At 60.7% G+C, this 14,780-nt stretch overlaps 2 protein-coding genes across 3 annotated transcripts in view; one reads left to right on the top strand and one right to left on the bottom strand.

Moving 5' to 3' along the window:
* The window catches only part of Espn (espin), a 28,799-nt gene extending 24,605 nt beyond the window's left edge, over window positions 1-4,194 (bottom strand). The window contains exons 1-2 of the mRNA XM_048350147.1: window positions 3,901-4,194; window positions 569-762 (exon numbers count right to left, since the gene is read on the bottom strand). Coding sequence (XP_048206104.1) covers window positions 569-762; window positions 3,901-4,194 — 488 coding nt within the window. The remainder of the gene's footprint in view (window positions 1-568; window positions 763-3,900) is intronic.
* Window positions 4,195-9,624: 5,430 nt separating this feature from the next.
* On the top strand, window positions 9,625-11,230 carry Hes2 (hes family bHLH transcription factor 2). 2 transcript variants are annotated; one of them, XM_048350151.1, is made up of 4 exons: window positions 9,625-9,680; window positions 9,769-9,864; window positions 10,356-10,451; window positions 10,512-11,230. In XM_048350151.1, the coding sequence occupies exons 1-4, from the start codon at window positions 9,636-9,638 to the stop codon at window positions 10,758-10,760; spliced, it is 486 nt and encodes a 161-aa protein (XP_048206108.1). In that variant the 5' UTR covers window positions 9,625-9,635; the 3' UTR covers window positions 10,761-11,230. The 2 variants fall into 2 exon arrangements, with proteins under 2 accessions (XP_048206108.1, XP_048206107.1); XM_048350150.1 differs by having other exon boundaries at window positions 10,356-11,230.
* The last annotated feature ends 3,550 nt before the right edge of the window (window positions 11,231-14,780 follow it).

Raw genomic sequence — 14,780 nt, 5'->3', positions numbered from 1 at the left:
GGAGGAGCCCTGCTGGGAAGAGCCTGCAGTGGGGAGCTGGAGGACCCCGAAAGGGAGGAGAGATTCCAGCGTGGGCAGGCGCTGTCTTGGGCGTAGGCCTGGATGGCCACTGGGGCAGACATCCTACGGGAATACTGGACAGGCCTGGCAGACGCCAAGCCTCCCTCAGAGCCCCGGCCACCGCACTCAGAGGCTCTGTGAAGCGTGAGGTCAAAGGCTGGGAATGTGGCCTAGTGGTAGAGCGCTTGCCTAGCATGCATGAAGCCCTGGGTTCGATTCCTCAGTACCACATACACAGAAAAAGCCGGCAGTGGTGCAGTGGCTCAAGTGGCAGAGTGCTAGCCTTGAGCAAAAGAAGCCAGGGACAGTGCCCGGGCCCTGAGTTCAAGCCCCGGGACTGGCCAAAAAAATATGAGGGCAATGGTGGGTTGGAGCCTGGGTCAAGTGGTAGAGCCCCTGAGTTCAACCCCAGCTTGGGTTACAGCTCAGAGGCAGAGCCCTAGTGAGTCTAGTGAGCGGGGCTCTGTGTTGGACCCCAGTACCACACGTCGCGGAAGGGACTCCTTACTCAGGGTAGTGCTCCACAATAAGCCTCAGGGAGGGGAAGTCTCCTTTGGCGGCGGCGTAGTGGAGAGGCAGGGCACCGGTGTCTGTGGTCGTGGCGGGGTCCCCGCCGCCGTGTCGCAGCAGCCAGTGCACCACCTCTGGGTGGCCAAAGCGGGCGGCCAGATGCAGGACTGTGGCACCAGAATTGTCTTTGTCCTGTGAGGAGAGAGCAGCACTGGCTCAGCCCAAGGCCAGCCTTGTCTCCCTTGGAGCAGGGGACAGTTCTGTCCCCTCTGCCCGCCCCGGAGGAACGGCTAGGCCTCGCTCAGCCAGGTTTGGAGGAATCAAGCGGTCCTGGGATTCCAAACCTCGCTTCTGTGTTTTGATCTTTGACCCTCGGTCCCCCACACAGCAGCCCCTCGGGGCCTTCAGCCGCCGTCTGGGCATGGGTGGTGCCTGCACACAGCACCCTGTATCCTAAGAACCCCCCCCCCCGACCTCCAGGCCCGGGGCCGCAGCCCGAAGACCCCTGAAGAGCAAGTGTATCTGGACTCAGCCGAGCCAGGAAGCGTGGGGGGCCTGCCCCGCCCCAGGCTGGTATCAGGAGGAGGGAGCGCTCTGCATCCAGTCCTGGTACCTCCTCATCCTCCCTTCCCATGGTGCACTGCAACAACCCCGTGCGGGGACAGGCAGCCCTCACGGGCGGGCCCGCACCAAGTCTCCCCCGTACCCCGCCTCAGGAACAAGTTGTGTCCTTACGGTGTGGAGGAGGAAACTCCCGGGTACTGGTGGGGAGGGCCCAGGGCAGTCTGCCCGCACGGAGGCCCCTGGGAGAGTGCTGAATATATGTGTCCCCCGTGTGTGTCTGTTGGAAGGGGTGGTGGGGATGCTCATGGCACCTACAGGTGGGCAGAACCGCCGAGAACCCAGACCTTCTGACTGAGGCTGACACACCGGGGAGAGGAGGCACTGTTTCAGAGTTAAACAACTGGCTGTGCTGGTGGCTCACGTCTGTGTCCCCCAGCTACTCAGGAGGCTGAGATCTGAGGATCAAGGGTCAAAGCCAGCCTGGACAGCAAAGTCTGGGAGATTCCCATCTACAGTGAGCCACCAACAAGCAAGAAGTGGAGCTGTGCAAATGTACAAATGGTAGCATGCCAGCCTTGAGCAAAAAAAAATAAAGCTCAAAAACAATGTCCAGGCCCTGAGTTCAAGTCCCAGTATTGAGACACAGGAAAAAAAAAATAAAAAGAACCACTTAGCTCTTGGGGAAACAGAAAGGTGGGGAGAGGGGAGGAGGCTGGGCAGCAGTGAGCGGTGGACATGGTCCACTGGGTACCGAGAAGGGAGGCCTCTTTGTCCCTCAGGGAGGGACACCATGGGGACAGCCATGGCCGAGGTCCCAAGACCTGGGCAGATCCTCTGAAGAAGGTGAATCTCAGAGGGAAGAAGACCTCAGAGCGTCCTTCAGCGAGAAGGCAGAGGGGACCAGGAGCCACGAGCGCAGTATCACCAGAAAGGGGGCACCTGGGAGAGGGGGCGGGACTGTGGAGCTGGAAGTACATGGCCCACAGGAAGCTGACACAAACCCTGAGGCCTCTCCTGGACACGAGAGAGACGGGCTGGTCCCATCCCCCCCACCCCCACCCCGACCCCAGGGGTGGCATTGGCTAGAGGTGACTGCAGCAAGATCCTGGTGAAGTGCTGGAGCTTCCGCCGGGTGGGGGATGGGGAGGGGGGGAGGGGGCGTGTGTGTGCGCCAGTACTGGAGCTTGAATTTAGGGCCCGGATGCTGTCTGTTAGCGCTTGCACTCAAGGCTAGTGCTCTACCACCCTCGTGGCACGGCTCCACTTCCAGCTTTGTGCTGGTTAACTGGAGATTAGAGTTGCACAGACGTGGCTGCCCAGCCTGGCTTTGAGCCGTGATCCTCACCTCTCAGCCTCCTGACGAGCTAAGGTTGCAGGCGTGAGACACGGGGGCCTGGCTGGAGCCTCTGTGCTTGAGCTCTTTCCTCTCCATTCACCTTGGGGTCTGTGGGTCTGAGGCTCTGGCCTGTCTCTGAGACGTCACCAGCTGGGTAGGCCTCGGGAGTTCACGTGCTGTGACGCAATCGCTCGTGGGTGGGGAGGCCCAGGGACTGAGGTCATCCCTCCCCCTTCTGACTCTAGCATCCACGCCTCCTGGGGTTGGAGGGCAGACATCTTGATAAACTGCGCACAACACCATTTGTTCCTTCTCTCTGGTGGGGAGGCTTCTGGCCCGAGCTAGACCTAATGTTCAGGGAGGAGGAGGAGGAGGAGGTTTCTGGCTAGCATGGGACACTGGGATCAGCCATGTGGCCAGCAACCCCTGATAATCAGGAACCCCTGATAACAGAGCCAGCCTCTCTCAGGAGGGATGAGAAAGTGGGGGAGGGGGAACTTATCTCCTGAAGGCAGGAGGTGGGGGGTGCTGGGCTATTGTTTGGGGTTGGCATAGCAAACCAGCTGGTGCCTTGCCTCCTATCTCCAGCTAACCCAGTGGTCTTTTTATTTTTATTTTTTTTCCATTCCTGGGGCTTGGACTCAGGGCCTGAGCACTGTCCTGGCTTCTTTTTGCTCAAGGCTAGCACTCTGCCACTTGAGCCACAGCACTACTTCCAGCTTTTTCTGTGTATGTGGTGCTGAGGAATCGAACCCAAGGCTTCATGCATGCTAGGCAGACACTCTACCACTAGGACCCAGTGGTCTTTATAAGTGGGAAATCATGTCTGCTCCCTCCCTCCCTCTTCCCTTTGATTGCCCAGAATAACCGGAATATCAGCGGAAAGAGACCCTCTAGGCCTGGTGCAGTGGCTCCCATCCTACCGGAGCCCAACCCTCTGTCGACTGGGCAAGAATGTGTGCACCTGAGGGCTTGGCACTTCTTGTTCCCTGTGCTCAGAACATTCTGATCTTCCCACCCGCCAGGTCTCTCCCCCGAGGTCATTCAGGTGGTATCTTTGGGCAATTAAGACTCAGGCTGCAGAAGAAACAGATCTGGAAGGCCCAAAGGGGCTGATAGCTGTGGGTCCCTGTGTGTCCTGGGGAGTCGCTCCCCACGCCCTCCGCTGGGCTGTACCTCTGCCTCTTAGCCTGGGGTGGGCAGTGGGGCTCTGCCTGCCCGCCCTCTATGAAGCCCAGATCCCCTGTGTGACCGGGTGTCACCCAGGAGCCCTTCCAGGGAGCTCCTACCCCATCCAAGAGCCCTGTAGAAGGCGATCCGCGTGGGCCTCGGCTGGGCCCCAAGCGCCCAACCGCATCCACCCAAGGCGCGTGTTCTGGGGAGTCTGTGGCCCCGAACCCTCTCCCGGGAAGGAGGCGACGCGGACCCACCTGCACTCGGCAGCCGACCTGCGAGAGCAGCCACTTCAGGCAGGCGAGGTGGCCGGTGGCGGCGGCGTCGTGGGCCGGGGTGGCTCCGTTGCGGGCCCGGGCCCCGGCGGGGAGCCCGGCCTCCTCCACCAGGAAGCGCAGGCAGTGCAGCTTGCCGGCGCGGGCCGCGTGGTGCACGGGCAGCGCGTCCAGGGGGTCGCGCAGCGAGGGCCCCAGCAGCCCCGCGGCGTGCAGGGAGCGCAGCATGTTCAGGTCCCCCTGCCGGGCGGCCTGCAGCGCCTGCTCCAGCGCCATGGTGCCGCCCTGCGATCGGATCAGCGCCCTCCCGGGGGCTGCATGCGCCCGGCCTCCCGCGGCGCTGCCGTCGGAGATGCGGACCCGAGCGGGAGCAGCCGCGGGCCGGGCTCGCTGCTGTCTGCCCTCAGCCCCGGCTGCACTCTGGGCCGGAGTCCCGCTGAAGCCAGGGACCCGCCCCTCCGGGCCGGGCCACGCCCCCTGGACACGCCACGCCCCCGTCGCGGCCGCGCCCCCAGGCCCTGAATCCCGAGCTGGCTTCCAGCTGCATCTGGGCCCTGCATGGTGAGTCTCCGTTAGTTTTTTTTGTGCCTGTCCTAAGACTTGAACTCAGAGCCTGGGCGCCGTCCCTGAGCTGAAGTCTGGAGCTCTACAACTTGAGCCACAGCTCCACTTCCAGCTTTTTGCTGGCTAGAGGGAAGAGTCTCATGGACTTTCCTTCTTGGACTGGCCTTGAACCACGGCCTTTAGATCTCTGCCTCCTCAGTAACTAGGTTTACAGGCGTGAGCCATCAGTGACTGGCTCATGTTTTGTATTTATTTTTGGTGCTAGTACTGGGACTTGAACTCAGGACCTGAACACCATCTCCCAGCTTTTTCACTCACTGACTGCTGCTTTAGCACTTGAGTCACAATCCCCATTTCCTGCGTTTGGGTGGTTAATTGAAGAGTCTCTCAGACTTTAATGCCTGGCTGGCTTTGAACTGTGGTCCTCACATCTCAGCCTCCTCGGTAGTTAGGATCACAGGCGTGAGCCACTGGTTCCACGTAAAGTCCTTCTTCCTAATGCACTTCAGATAAACACTGAGTTGGAAGTCACGAGCCACCCAGGTGCAGATGGGAGCATTCTTCTACTCAATGGTGACTGCGTGGGTTGTAGGCGCTGGGGACCTGAGCTGGCAAGCCATTGCAACTCTAGTGGATGGATGGCAAATACCACCCAAACAGGAAAACTGGCTCTGGTAGCTCATGTCTGTACTCCTAGCTACTCAGGAGATGAGAGCTGAAGATTCTGGTTCAAAGCCAGCCTGAGTGGAAAAAGTCCCTGTCTCTTACCTCCAAGTGACCAGCAAAAACCTGGGAGTGGAGCTGTGGCTCAAGCGGTAGAGCACTAGCCTTGAGTGAACAGGGACAGTGCCCAGGTCCGGAATTCAAGCCCCAGTAACGGCACAAGAAAAATAAATAAACGTGCGCTCAGGCTTCCTGGAAGGGAGAATGAGAAAGACCGAGGAGAGGTCGGGGCGGTGGGTCTGCAGGTGGGGATTCAGATGGCCCAGGTGGAGAAGCTGCTGGAACAGGAGAAGAGAGGGGAGGGGTGGGGGTGGGGCCGCGTGGAGAGGCACCCACTCCATCCAGAGACAGGGCTCCACCACCGTGCCTGCCGCGGGGACCCCCGGGGCCAGCAGGCTCGCGTGTGTCAAAGCACCCTGCGGGGGAGGCTGGAAACCGGCCAGGAGAGCTGGGGAGTCAGGGCTGGCTGGGCGCAGGAGCGGCCAACAAGTGGGGGCTGCCTAGCTGGGGGAGCAGAGTAGCAGCAGGCAGCCTTGATCAGATCGGGAGGCTTTATTCCCACCCTCGCCCACACTCCAGCCCCGTGGGAGCCCCGTGGACGCGCTGTGCAGTAAGCTGTTTACAAGAACACCCGAGTCCCTCCCGCCCGGGCCGGCCGGGGCAGCCTTCCATAGCGTTCCCCGCGGCTGCCACCTGGTGGCGCCACGCACAGCGGCTTCCCGGGCTTCACAAAGCCAAGCCGCTGGGGTGCCCTGCAGGCCTGGTGCATCTCCTGGGGGGGAGGGGGGGGACGACTTTCCCAAGCACACGCACATCAGGCAGGTGCGGCACCCAGGCCAGCAAGCGGAGGGGGCTGCAGCCAAGAGACTTGTCTGGGTTCTGCTCCCCTGTGCCTCCTCCCTGCACTTCATGTCCTTAGCCCTCCCCCCTGCGGCACCGCCTCCCCCCCCCCCCCGGGCCTGGGCACACTGTCACATGGCCGTTCATGCCCTGCTCCTAATCCCTCTGAACGGGGCGGATGCGGCTGAGTCCCACCACCGCTGCCAGGGACAGCCGCAGAAAAGCCAGGTGTCAGCCCCGTGGCTGACGTTTGCAAGGAACCCTGGCTACTCAGGAGGCTGAGATCAAAGCCAGACTAACAGGAAAGGCTGTGAGACTCTTGTCGTCCAATAACCACCAAAAAGTTGCAAGTGGAACTGGAGTTCAAGTGGCAGAGCGCCTGCCCTGAGTGACAAAGATGAGAGCATGAGGCCCTGAGTTCAAGCCCCAGTACCAGCACGCGCGTGCGCATGCGCATGCGCACACACACGCACGAGCACTTACTCCTGCTGACCGATCTCTCAGAGTCTGGTGAGGACCATGGCTGAAACTCAGCCTGGGAGCCGAGTCCCTTCTGCCAGGGCGCCTTGTCCTCTCCAGATCGGCAGCACTGGTCCCTGCGTGGGGCCCCTGCCACTTACCCAGTGCTGTGCGAGGCCTGGCTGGATGTTTATCTCCTACAGGGACTCAGAGAGGGTCTACTTTGATCCCGAGTTTATGGGGGGGGGGAATAGGTATGAAGAGTTGGTTTCTTTCTTTTTTCCAGTACTGAGATTTGAACTCAGGGCCTCACATTCTTGCTTGGTCTTTTTGCTCAAGAATGGTGCTCTGTTCATTGAGCCATTCTTCTTTTTCTTTTGCCAGTCATGGGGCTTGAACTTGGGGTCTGGGTACTGTCTCTTGAGTTCCTTTTTTTTTTTTTTTTGGCCAGTCATGGGGCTTGAAATCAGGGCTTGAGCACTGTCCCTGGCTTCTTTTTTGCTCAAGGCTAGCACTCTGCCACTTGAGCCACAGCGCCACTTCTGGCTGTTTTCTATATATGGGGTGCTGAGGAATCGAACACAGGGCTTCATGTATACGAGGCGAGCACTCTTGCCACTAGGCCATATTCCCAGCCCTATCCCTGAGTTATTTTGCTCAAGGCTAAGCTCCCTACCACTTTGAGCCACAGCACCATTTGTGGTTTTCTGGTGGCTTATTGGAGATGAGTCTCAGGGACTTTCCTGCCGGGGCTGCCTTTGAACGGCGATCCTCAGATCTCAGCCTCCTGAATAGCTAGGATTACAGGCATGAGCTACCAGGGCCCAAAGAACCACACTTCTACTTCTGGCTTTTTACCGGTTAGTTGGGAATAAGAGTCTCACAAGCTTTTCTTCCCAGGCTGACTTTGAACCTTGAGCCTTAGCTTTCAACCTCCTGAGTAGCTTGGATTACGGATGTGAGCCACAAATGCCCTGCCGTTTTGTTTCTTACAGTGTTTTTCCTGCCAGGTGCCAGTGGCTCAGGCCTGAGGCTTAGTTCAGGTTTCCCCATTAAAGCACCAATGTGCTCCCAAGCATAGGCGTTGGGGCCGAGGGTGTCTCCACGGTACCATGGGAAGCCCTGGCTTCCTTCAAGCCTGCATCCACACCCTGCCTGCCTAGCCGATGCCCCTACATTCTCCTGATTCCAAGGAACGCCTTCTCCTAAGCCAGAATCCTCCGAGGATGGAAGGGATGTGCTTGAGGGCGCCAGGTGCACTTGTTCATGCCTGTAAACCACATTCAGGAGGCCAAGGAAGGAGGATTGGAAATTCAAGGCCAGTCTTCAAAATGAGATCTTTTAGGAAATTAAGCACCAACAACAAAACAAAACTGGGTGCTAGTGGCTTATACCTGTAATCTCCACTACACAGGAGGCTGAGATCTAAGGATCACAGTTCAAAGCCAGCCCAGGCCGGAAAGTCCATGAGACCTTTTTTTTTTGCCAGTCCTGGGCCTTGGACTCAGCGCCTGAGCACCATCCCTGGCTTCTTTTTGCTCAAGGCTAGCACTCTACCACTTGAGCCACAGAACCACTTCTGGCCGTTTTCTACATATGTGATGCTGGGGAATCGAACCTAGGGCTTCATGTACGCGAGGCAAGCACTCTTGCCACTAGGCCATATTCCCAGCCTCCATGAAACTCTTCTCTCCGTTCATCACGAGAAAACCGGGACATGGTGTTGTGGCTAGAGTGGTAGAGTGCTAGCCTTGAACAAAAGAGGCTCAGGGACTGCATCCAAGCCCTGAGTTCAAGCCCCACAACTGAGGGAAAAGACAAAACAAAACCAAAACACGGAGCTATGGATGATCTGGTTGAAATCCTCCAAAGTGTGAAGGGAGGAAAAACGTTTAAAATTGGGGTCACTAGTGGTGCAAAGGGAGTTTGTTCTTCTGCCTTCCAGTCTTCAAGTGCCTGCCCACAGCCCGCAGGGGGTGTGTGTCAGGGAGAAGGGCCTTTCCACCCTGCCGCCCAGGAAACCGCCAGTGTCTACCAGCGAGGCACACATGTGGCCATAGGGTAGGCGTCGAGCCCTGCAGCAGTGTGAGTGGCTGGCTGGGTGACATTTACAACGTTTTCTTCCTTCTTTCCTCTCTTCCTCCCCCCTTCTCCCTCCCAACCCCACCCCTCCCTCCTTCCCTTCTTTCTTGGCCTCGGGGCCTCGGATGACTTTTACACACGGCAGCACCCAGTTCCTTCCATTGAGGAGGGGTGTCAGGACCTCCTCAGCGCTGGCTGGCCTCAAGCCTCCGTCCTCCTCATCCCAGCCTCCTTCGTGGCTAGAGTTGCCAGCCCTAAGCCGTCAGTTCGGTGGCGGGCGTACAAATCCTCTTTTGAGCCTTTGCAGAATAATTGCCCCCGAGGAGGAGGGGGGCAGACACACTGGACGGCGGGGCCGGGGCTGCGGGGACGCGCGCGCCCGGGCGGGCTCGGAGGGCTGGGTCCTGCACCCCAGGCTCTGGCTGGCGGGCCCCTCCGGCGGCTCCGCGGTGCCCCGTGCGGCCCGCAGGGGCGGCCGTTGCCCGCCAGCCGGCCGGGCGGGCTCGCAGCAGATGGGCGGGGGACGCCGCGGGCTCGCGCCGGCAACGGCCCGGCGTCGGGGCGGCGGGGAGGCGGGCCAGGCCCGCCCACCCCGTCCCGAGGGGCCCCGCTCGACTTCGTTCCCCCTACTGTGCGCGCGCGTGCCTCAGTTTCCCCTTCCCAAGGACACCGGGCGCTCCCGAGCGCCGGGAGCCGCCGGGGATCCGAAGCTGGGGCTCCCGCTCGGGCGCCGTCCGTTTCCAGCCTCAGTTTGCCCGTCCGGCTCGGAGCAGCTGGAGCGATTCGCCCCCCTCCCCACAACCCCCGCGGACCCCCGGAGCCTCGGAGCGCGGGGGGCCCCGGTGCGGGGTCCCACCACCCGCCACGATGCGCCCCGCGGGCTCCCTAGGGCACCGGGCCCTCCGCCCCTCCGGGCAGGAACAAAGGCGGGCCAGGGGGAGGGCGGGCCGGCCAGGGGGAGGGCGGGCCGGCCAGGGGGAGGGCGGGGCCCGCCTCCCTTAAAGCCGGGCTGGCGGGCGCGGGCTCCGCACCCCGCGGGCCCGGGAGCCATGGGGCTGCCGCGCAAGGCTGGGGACGCGGCGGAGCTGCGCAAGGTGCGAGACTGGGTTTGGGGGCGAGGCAGGGCGGGGTCCCGGGGTCCCCACTCCTAACCTCGACCCCCCCCTCCCCGGTCGCCCCCAGAGCCTGAAGCCGCTGCTGGAGAAGCGCCGGCGCGCGCGCATCAACCAGAGCCTGAGCCAGCTCCGGGCGCTGCTCCTGCCGCTGCGGGGCCGGGAGGTGAGTGCGGGGCTCCGCCGGGTCCCGGGGACCCCGCAGGGCCAGGCGGGCACGTGCGCTCCCGGGGGGGGGGGGCGGGCGGGGTCCGGGAGCGCCGGGCTCAGGCCGTGGCTCTCGCCTCGAATCCCAGCCACTGCGGAGACTGAGCTCGGAGGATGGAGGTTCAAAGCCAGCCCGGGCAGGAAAGTCCGTGAGACTCTCAGCTCCACCCCATGAGCCGCCCGGCCCCGCGGGCAGCGGCGCCGTGGCCCACGCGGTGGGGCGCCGGCCCGGAGCGGAACACCTGAGAGGCGGACAGCGCCCGGCTGCTGCGTTCGGGGCGGAGGACGGGCGCGCGCGCGCGTGCGCACGCAGGGCGCAGCTCCCGCGCACGCGCGCGCACGCCGACACCCGCGCGCACGCAGGCACGCGCGTGCGCAGACACGCGCCGGGCGGGCCTCCCGGGCCCGGCTCCCGCAGCTCCTTCCCGCTTCCTTCCCTCGGCCGCGCAGGACTCCCGCGGTTCCAAGCCCGAGAAGGCGGACATCCTGGAAACGACCGTGCACTTCCTGAAGGAGCTGCCCGCCTCCCCGGGCCTCGCCGCGCGCCGGGAGCGCCCCTCTCCCCTCCCGCCGCCCGCCCCGGGCTCGCCTTGCTCTCGGCCCGCAGCGCCCTCGGACAGCTACGGCGAGGGCTACCGCGCCTGCCTGGCCCGCCTGGCCCGCGTGCTGCCCGCCCGCCGCGTCCTGCAGCCCGCGCTGAGCGCCCGCCTGCTGGAGCACCTGCAGCGGAGGGCGGCCGGCGACCCCGCGGAGGGCGGGCGGGCGGCGCCCTCGCCCACAGCACCGCCCGCCCCGGCTCCTGCGCCCTCCCCGCCCGCGCCGACCCAAGACCCCCGTCTCTGGCGGCCATGGTAGCCCCCTGGCCAGGCCCACCGGGCCCGCTGATTGCCAGCAGCCCTCCTCCAAGGAAGCTCCTGGTAGTGACTGCTTTGCTTCCAGCACCCGGAAGGCTGCAGGAGCCAGGGAGAGACACACCTGCCCAGCCCCGCGCCGGCAGCAGATCAAGGCCCCCGGGCCATCGGCCTTGATGGTCCCTGCACACCCAGCTCCGCCGGGCCCTACTCCCTGCCCAGCTCCACTTGGGTCCCCGTGAGCACAGAGCCGCCGGGGCCACAGGGGCTTTGATCACTGGTAAATCGCTGCAGGGCCCAGCAGGGCAAAGGGCACGTCGGGCTGGCCAGCGGTCACCCACATGTGAGCTGCCCTGTCTGGCGAGGAGAGGATGTTTCCATGAATGCCCTGGAGTGGCGGCTTTGTACCCAGGCTTGGGACCACCATATTATTCCTCTAGCATTAACAACACCCTAGAGGTCCGAGGAAGGGTGGGGGGCAGACAAGAACCAGGCTGCCCTGTGGTCTCAAGGAGGTCTCTAGGTGGGAGAGCTGAGCCCGGCAGAGATTGCGTTGGCCCAGTGTCATGGAATGGCAGAAGTTCAGGTTGAGGAGTAGGAAATACCTTGCCTTGTTTTCTCTGGCAAAACCACTCCCTGAGACTCCTGCAGGCTGGTTAGTCCTGAGACATTTCTTTCTAACTCACAGAAGCCAGGAAGCCTGTGGAGACTTGGGGAGGAGCCTGGGGACCCCAGAAGTGGGAGCCCCAGAGAAGGCAGGAGTTGTCAGAGTCGGAACCTTTCTCGGGGTTTGCCAAGCACTGTCAGGAAAGTTGTGAGTTCTCCCCTGACCCCAGGACCAGCAGCCTGTCCTAGGGACCAGGGTCCTGGAGACAAGAAAGACAGAATGGATAGAGGGAGGAATGGCCACTAAATCAGCCTGTGTCATGCGAACCCATGATAAGCTGGGCAGGGATTTGGTGAGCTGGATGTGGATCAACTGTGAACATTTGGGTGGGGAAGCAATGTCTGGCCCTCGGCGAGGCTGTGCGGAGCCCCTCTAGCTAGACTGTAAATCCCCAGAGGGCAGGAACAGGGCCAAGTGTAACTCTCTGTCCCCAAGGCAGTGGGCACGCAGGGATGCCCAATAAACATGGTGAACTGATGAAAAGGTGATGCAACTGGACATGTCCATTGTTCTGACATCCCACACCGCCAGAGTCACGTTTGATGAGTTGCTCTTCAAGGTGCACAAATGAGGCCTGTTTGCCTGCGCTACCTGTCTCAGGTAGAGACTGAGGGGCAGGTAAACCCTGGCCCAGGTCTCTAGGCCGAGCTTCCTGCTCTGATCTGGGCTCCACCCGGGACAGATCTGTCTGTGTCCACACACCGAACTCCCCCCGGAGGTCTTCACTTACCCCATCTTCATCATAAGAGCCTTGTCTTGCTTCTGAGCATCCGTGTTGGTCTGGCTCCAGTCAGGCTGTCACGCGTGCAGTCATGCAGGGGGTGCCTGTGGACTGGCTGGTGACTCGCAGGGTCAGGCACTTGGGGGAGCCTGAGTCCCCCAGTCAGCGGGCCTGGGGTGAGAAGCCAGTTTCCCCTCTAAAGGTGGGGAGAGAGCTGCCAGGAGTTCTCGGGCGGTGTCTCCCAGCTGAGCTGGTCAAACAGGGACTATGGCCTCTTTCCTCATCAGACACTGCAGGTGCCTCCTTGCAGCTCGCAGCGCCCCGGTTGTGCCTAGAGCTTTGTCTGCTACCCCCAAGCTGAGCAGGGCAGTAACTTGGTGTGCAAGGTTAGGTGGCTTCCAGTAGAGGGGCATTTTATTTTACCTTTGTACCAGTACTAGGACTTAAACTCGGGACCTGGGTGCTGTTTCTCAGCTTTCCCACTCAAAAGGCTGGCACTCTACCACTTGAGCCACAGCTCCACCTCCAGCTTTTGATGGTTAATGAGAGATTGAGTCTCATGGACTTGCCAGCACTAGCTGGCTTCCCACCATGCAATTCCCAGAGCTCAGTCTCCCGAGTAGCTGCTGGCACCAGGCTTATTGTCATTTCTTTTCCCTATTTACAAAGACATGCCAGGTTGCCAAAACCAGTCTAGAGAACTAACTGAGGCAGTGACATTATTTCCCTTGGCTTTAATCGTCTATGGGCTCCTACAAGTGTGGCTGCCCTGGGGGCCGAATGTGTGCTGTGTGTGTGTGTGTGTGTGTGTGTGCATACGTGTGTCCTTGGATACCATCAAGCCTGTGAGTACGCTTTCCAGAGCTGCCCAGCCACACCGCGTGGGGTGAAGGCAGCCACCCACCGAGGATTCCCAGTGAGTAACTAGTTTCACTTCTGGTTTTCAGAGGCTCGGGCCAAGCCCCGGTGCTTAAAGCAGCTCTAATAAAACAAGGATAATGGTTTCAGGAGCGTGAGAAAGGCGCTGAGGCCTGCCCCACACCCATTGCCCACACCTGGTGTCTTGTTGCTGGATGTCCACGAGGGGGCAGCAGGGAGCAGCATCTCCAAAGCTGGTCACCGGCAGGATGTGGCCACATGGACTGGAGGGTTCCCTCTGGCCTGGCTTGGCAGGCAGGCTGGGTTTAGGGCTCTCCTCCTCTGCCTAGACACACCCACAACATCTAGGCCACCCTTACGTCTCACGAATTTGTGTGTGTGTGCTATCCCTGAGCTTTGTTGCTCAAGGCTGACCCTGAGCCACAGCTCCACTTCCAGCTTTTCATGTTAATTGGAGATGAGGGTCTCATGAACTTTCCTCCCTGGGCTGAGAGTGTTAGGACTGGAAAAACTGATGTACGAGTTACCCGCGCTGGGCCTGGAACTGTGGGAATGGATCGCAAAGAGATACAAAAGAGCGTGAAAGAAATGGTCTAGATTGGGGCTGGGAGTATGGCCTAGTGGCAAGAGTGCCTGCCTCCTACACATGAAGCCCTGGGTTCGGTTCCCCAGCACCACATATATGGAAATCGGCCAGAAGGGGCGCTGTGGCTCAGGTGGCAGAGTGCTAGCCTTGAGCAGGAAGAAGCCAGGGACAGTGCTCAGGCCCTGAGTCCAAGGCCCAGGACTGGCCAAAAAAGAAAAAAAAAAATTCTAGATTATTTTTCTTTTTGGTCATGGGACTTGAACTCTGGGCCTGGACACTGCCTGCCCCTGAGCTCTTTGCCCAAGGCTAGCACTCTGTCACTTGGGCCACAGCGCCACTTCTGGTTTTCCAGGGGTTAACTGGAGAGTCTCACGGACATTCCTGTCTAGGCTGGCCTTGAACCGCGATCCTCAGATCTCAGCCTCCTGAATAGTTAGGTGCCCGGATCCCTTGCGCTCTCTCTTGCTTTCGCTTTGCTTCTGCCGTGCTGAGGATGGAGCCAGGGCCTCTCACCTACTAAGCGCGTGCTGGAGCACTGGGTTCCACTCCAGCCCTCCCCTGCTCTTACAGCCACATCGTTGGTCTACTTTGCTTCTCGTGAGCCCCCCGAAGGACAGTTACACCCACTCCAAGGCCCACGGTGGTTACTGTACTGTAATCCAGTTCTCTGAGCAAGCTCGGTTTTGAGTAAACATCGGTGCTTCCAGAAGATTTCCCCTGTGGGGGCTGGGAATGTGGCTTAGTGGTAGAGTGCTTGCCTAGCATGCATGAAGCCCTGGGTTGGATTCCTCAGCACCACATACACAGAAAAAGCTGCAAGTGGCGCTGTGGCTCAAGTGGTAGAGTGCTAGCCTTGAGCAAAAGAAGCTCAGGGATAGTGCTTGGACCTTGAGTTCAAGCCCCAGGACTGGCAAAAAAAAAAAAATCCCCCGTGGGCCCACTCAGGGGCAGGAGCCCTAGCTTAGGTGGCACAGGGGTCTGGGGAAGTGCTTTCTGCATGTTCTTCACAAATATGCTCCTGGGAGCTCCAGTGGGGTGCCTCCTCAAACTAGGGCAACCGTCTAAGCTCAACAGGCGCTTCCTTCATTTACAGGCACCTTATGAAACATAATTAGACCTCAGCCTTACGGATGGAGGTTAAGTCCTTCCCCAACATGCCCCGGCTTTACGT

The sequence above is a fragment of the Perognathus longimembris genome, chromosome 7 (assembly GCF_023159225.1).
Source record: "Perognathus longimembris pacificus isolate PPM17 chromosome 7, ASM2315922v1, whole genome shotgun sequence".
NCBI classification, from domain to species: domain Eukaryota; kingdom Metazoa; phylum Chordata; class Mammalia; order Rodentia; family Heteromyidae; genus Perognathus; species Perognathus longimembris.
Note: the sequence above shows the minus strand (reverse complement) of the source record. Positions and strands in the feature narration are given on the sequence as shown.

Bases quoted from the DNA above. Each gene is read 5' to 3' on its own strand.
- Hes2 (XM_048350150.1), top strand. From the start codon at position 9,636: ATGGGGCTGCCGCGCAAGGCTGGGGACGCGGCGGAGCTGCGCAAG. The intron at 9,681-9,768 runs GTGCGAGACTGG...GGTCGCCCCCAG, and splicing joins ACGCGGCGGAGCTGCGCAAG to AGCCTGAAGCCGCTGCTGGA. The intron at 9,865-10,355 runs GTGAGTGCGGGG...TCGGCCGCGCAG, and splicing joins TGCCGCTGCGGGGCCGGGAG to GACTCCCGCGGTTCCAAGCC.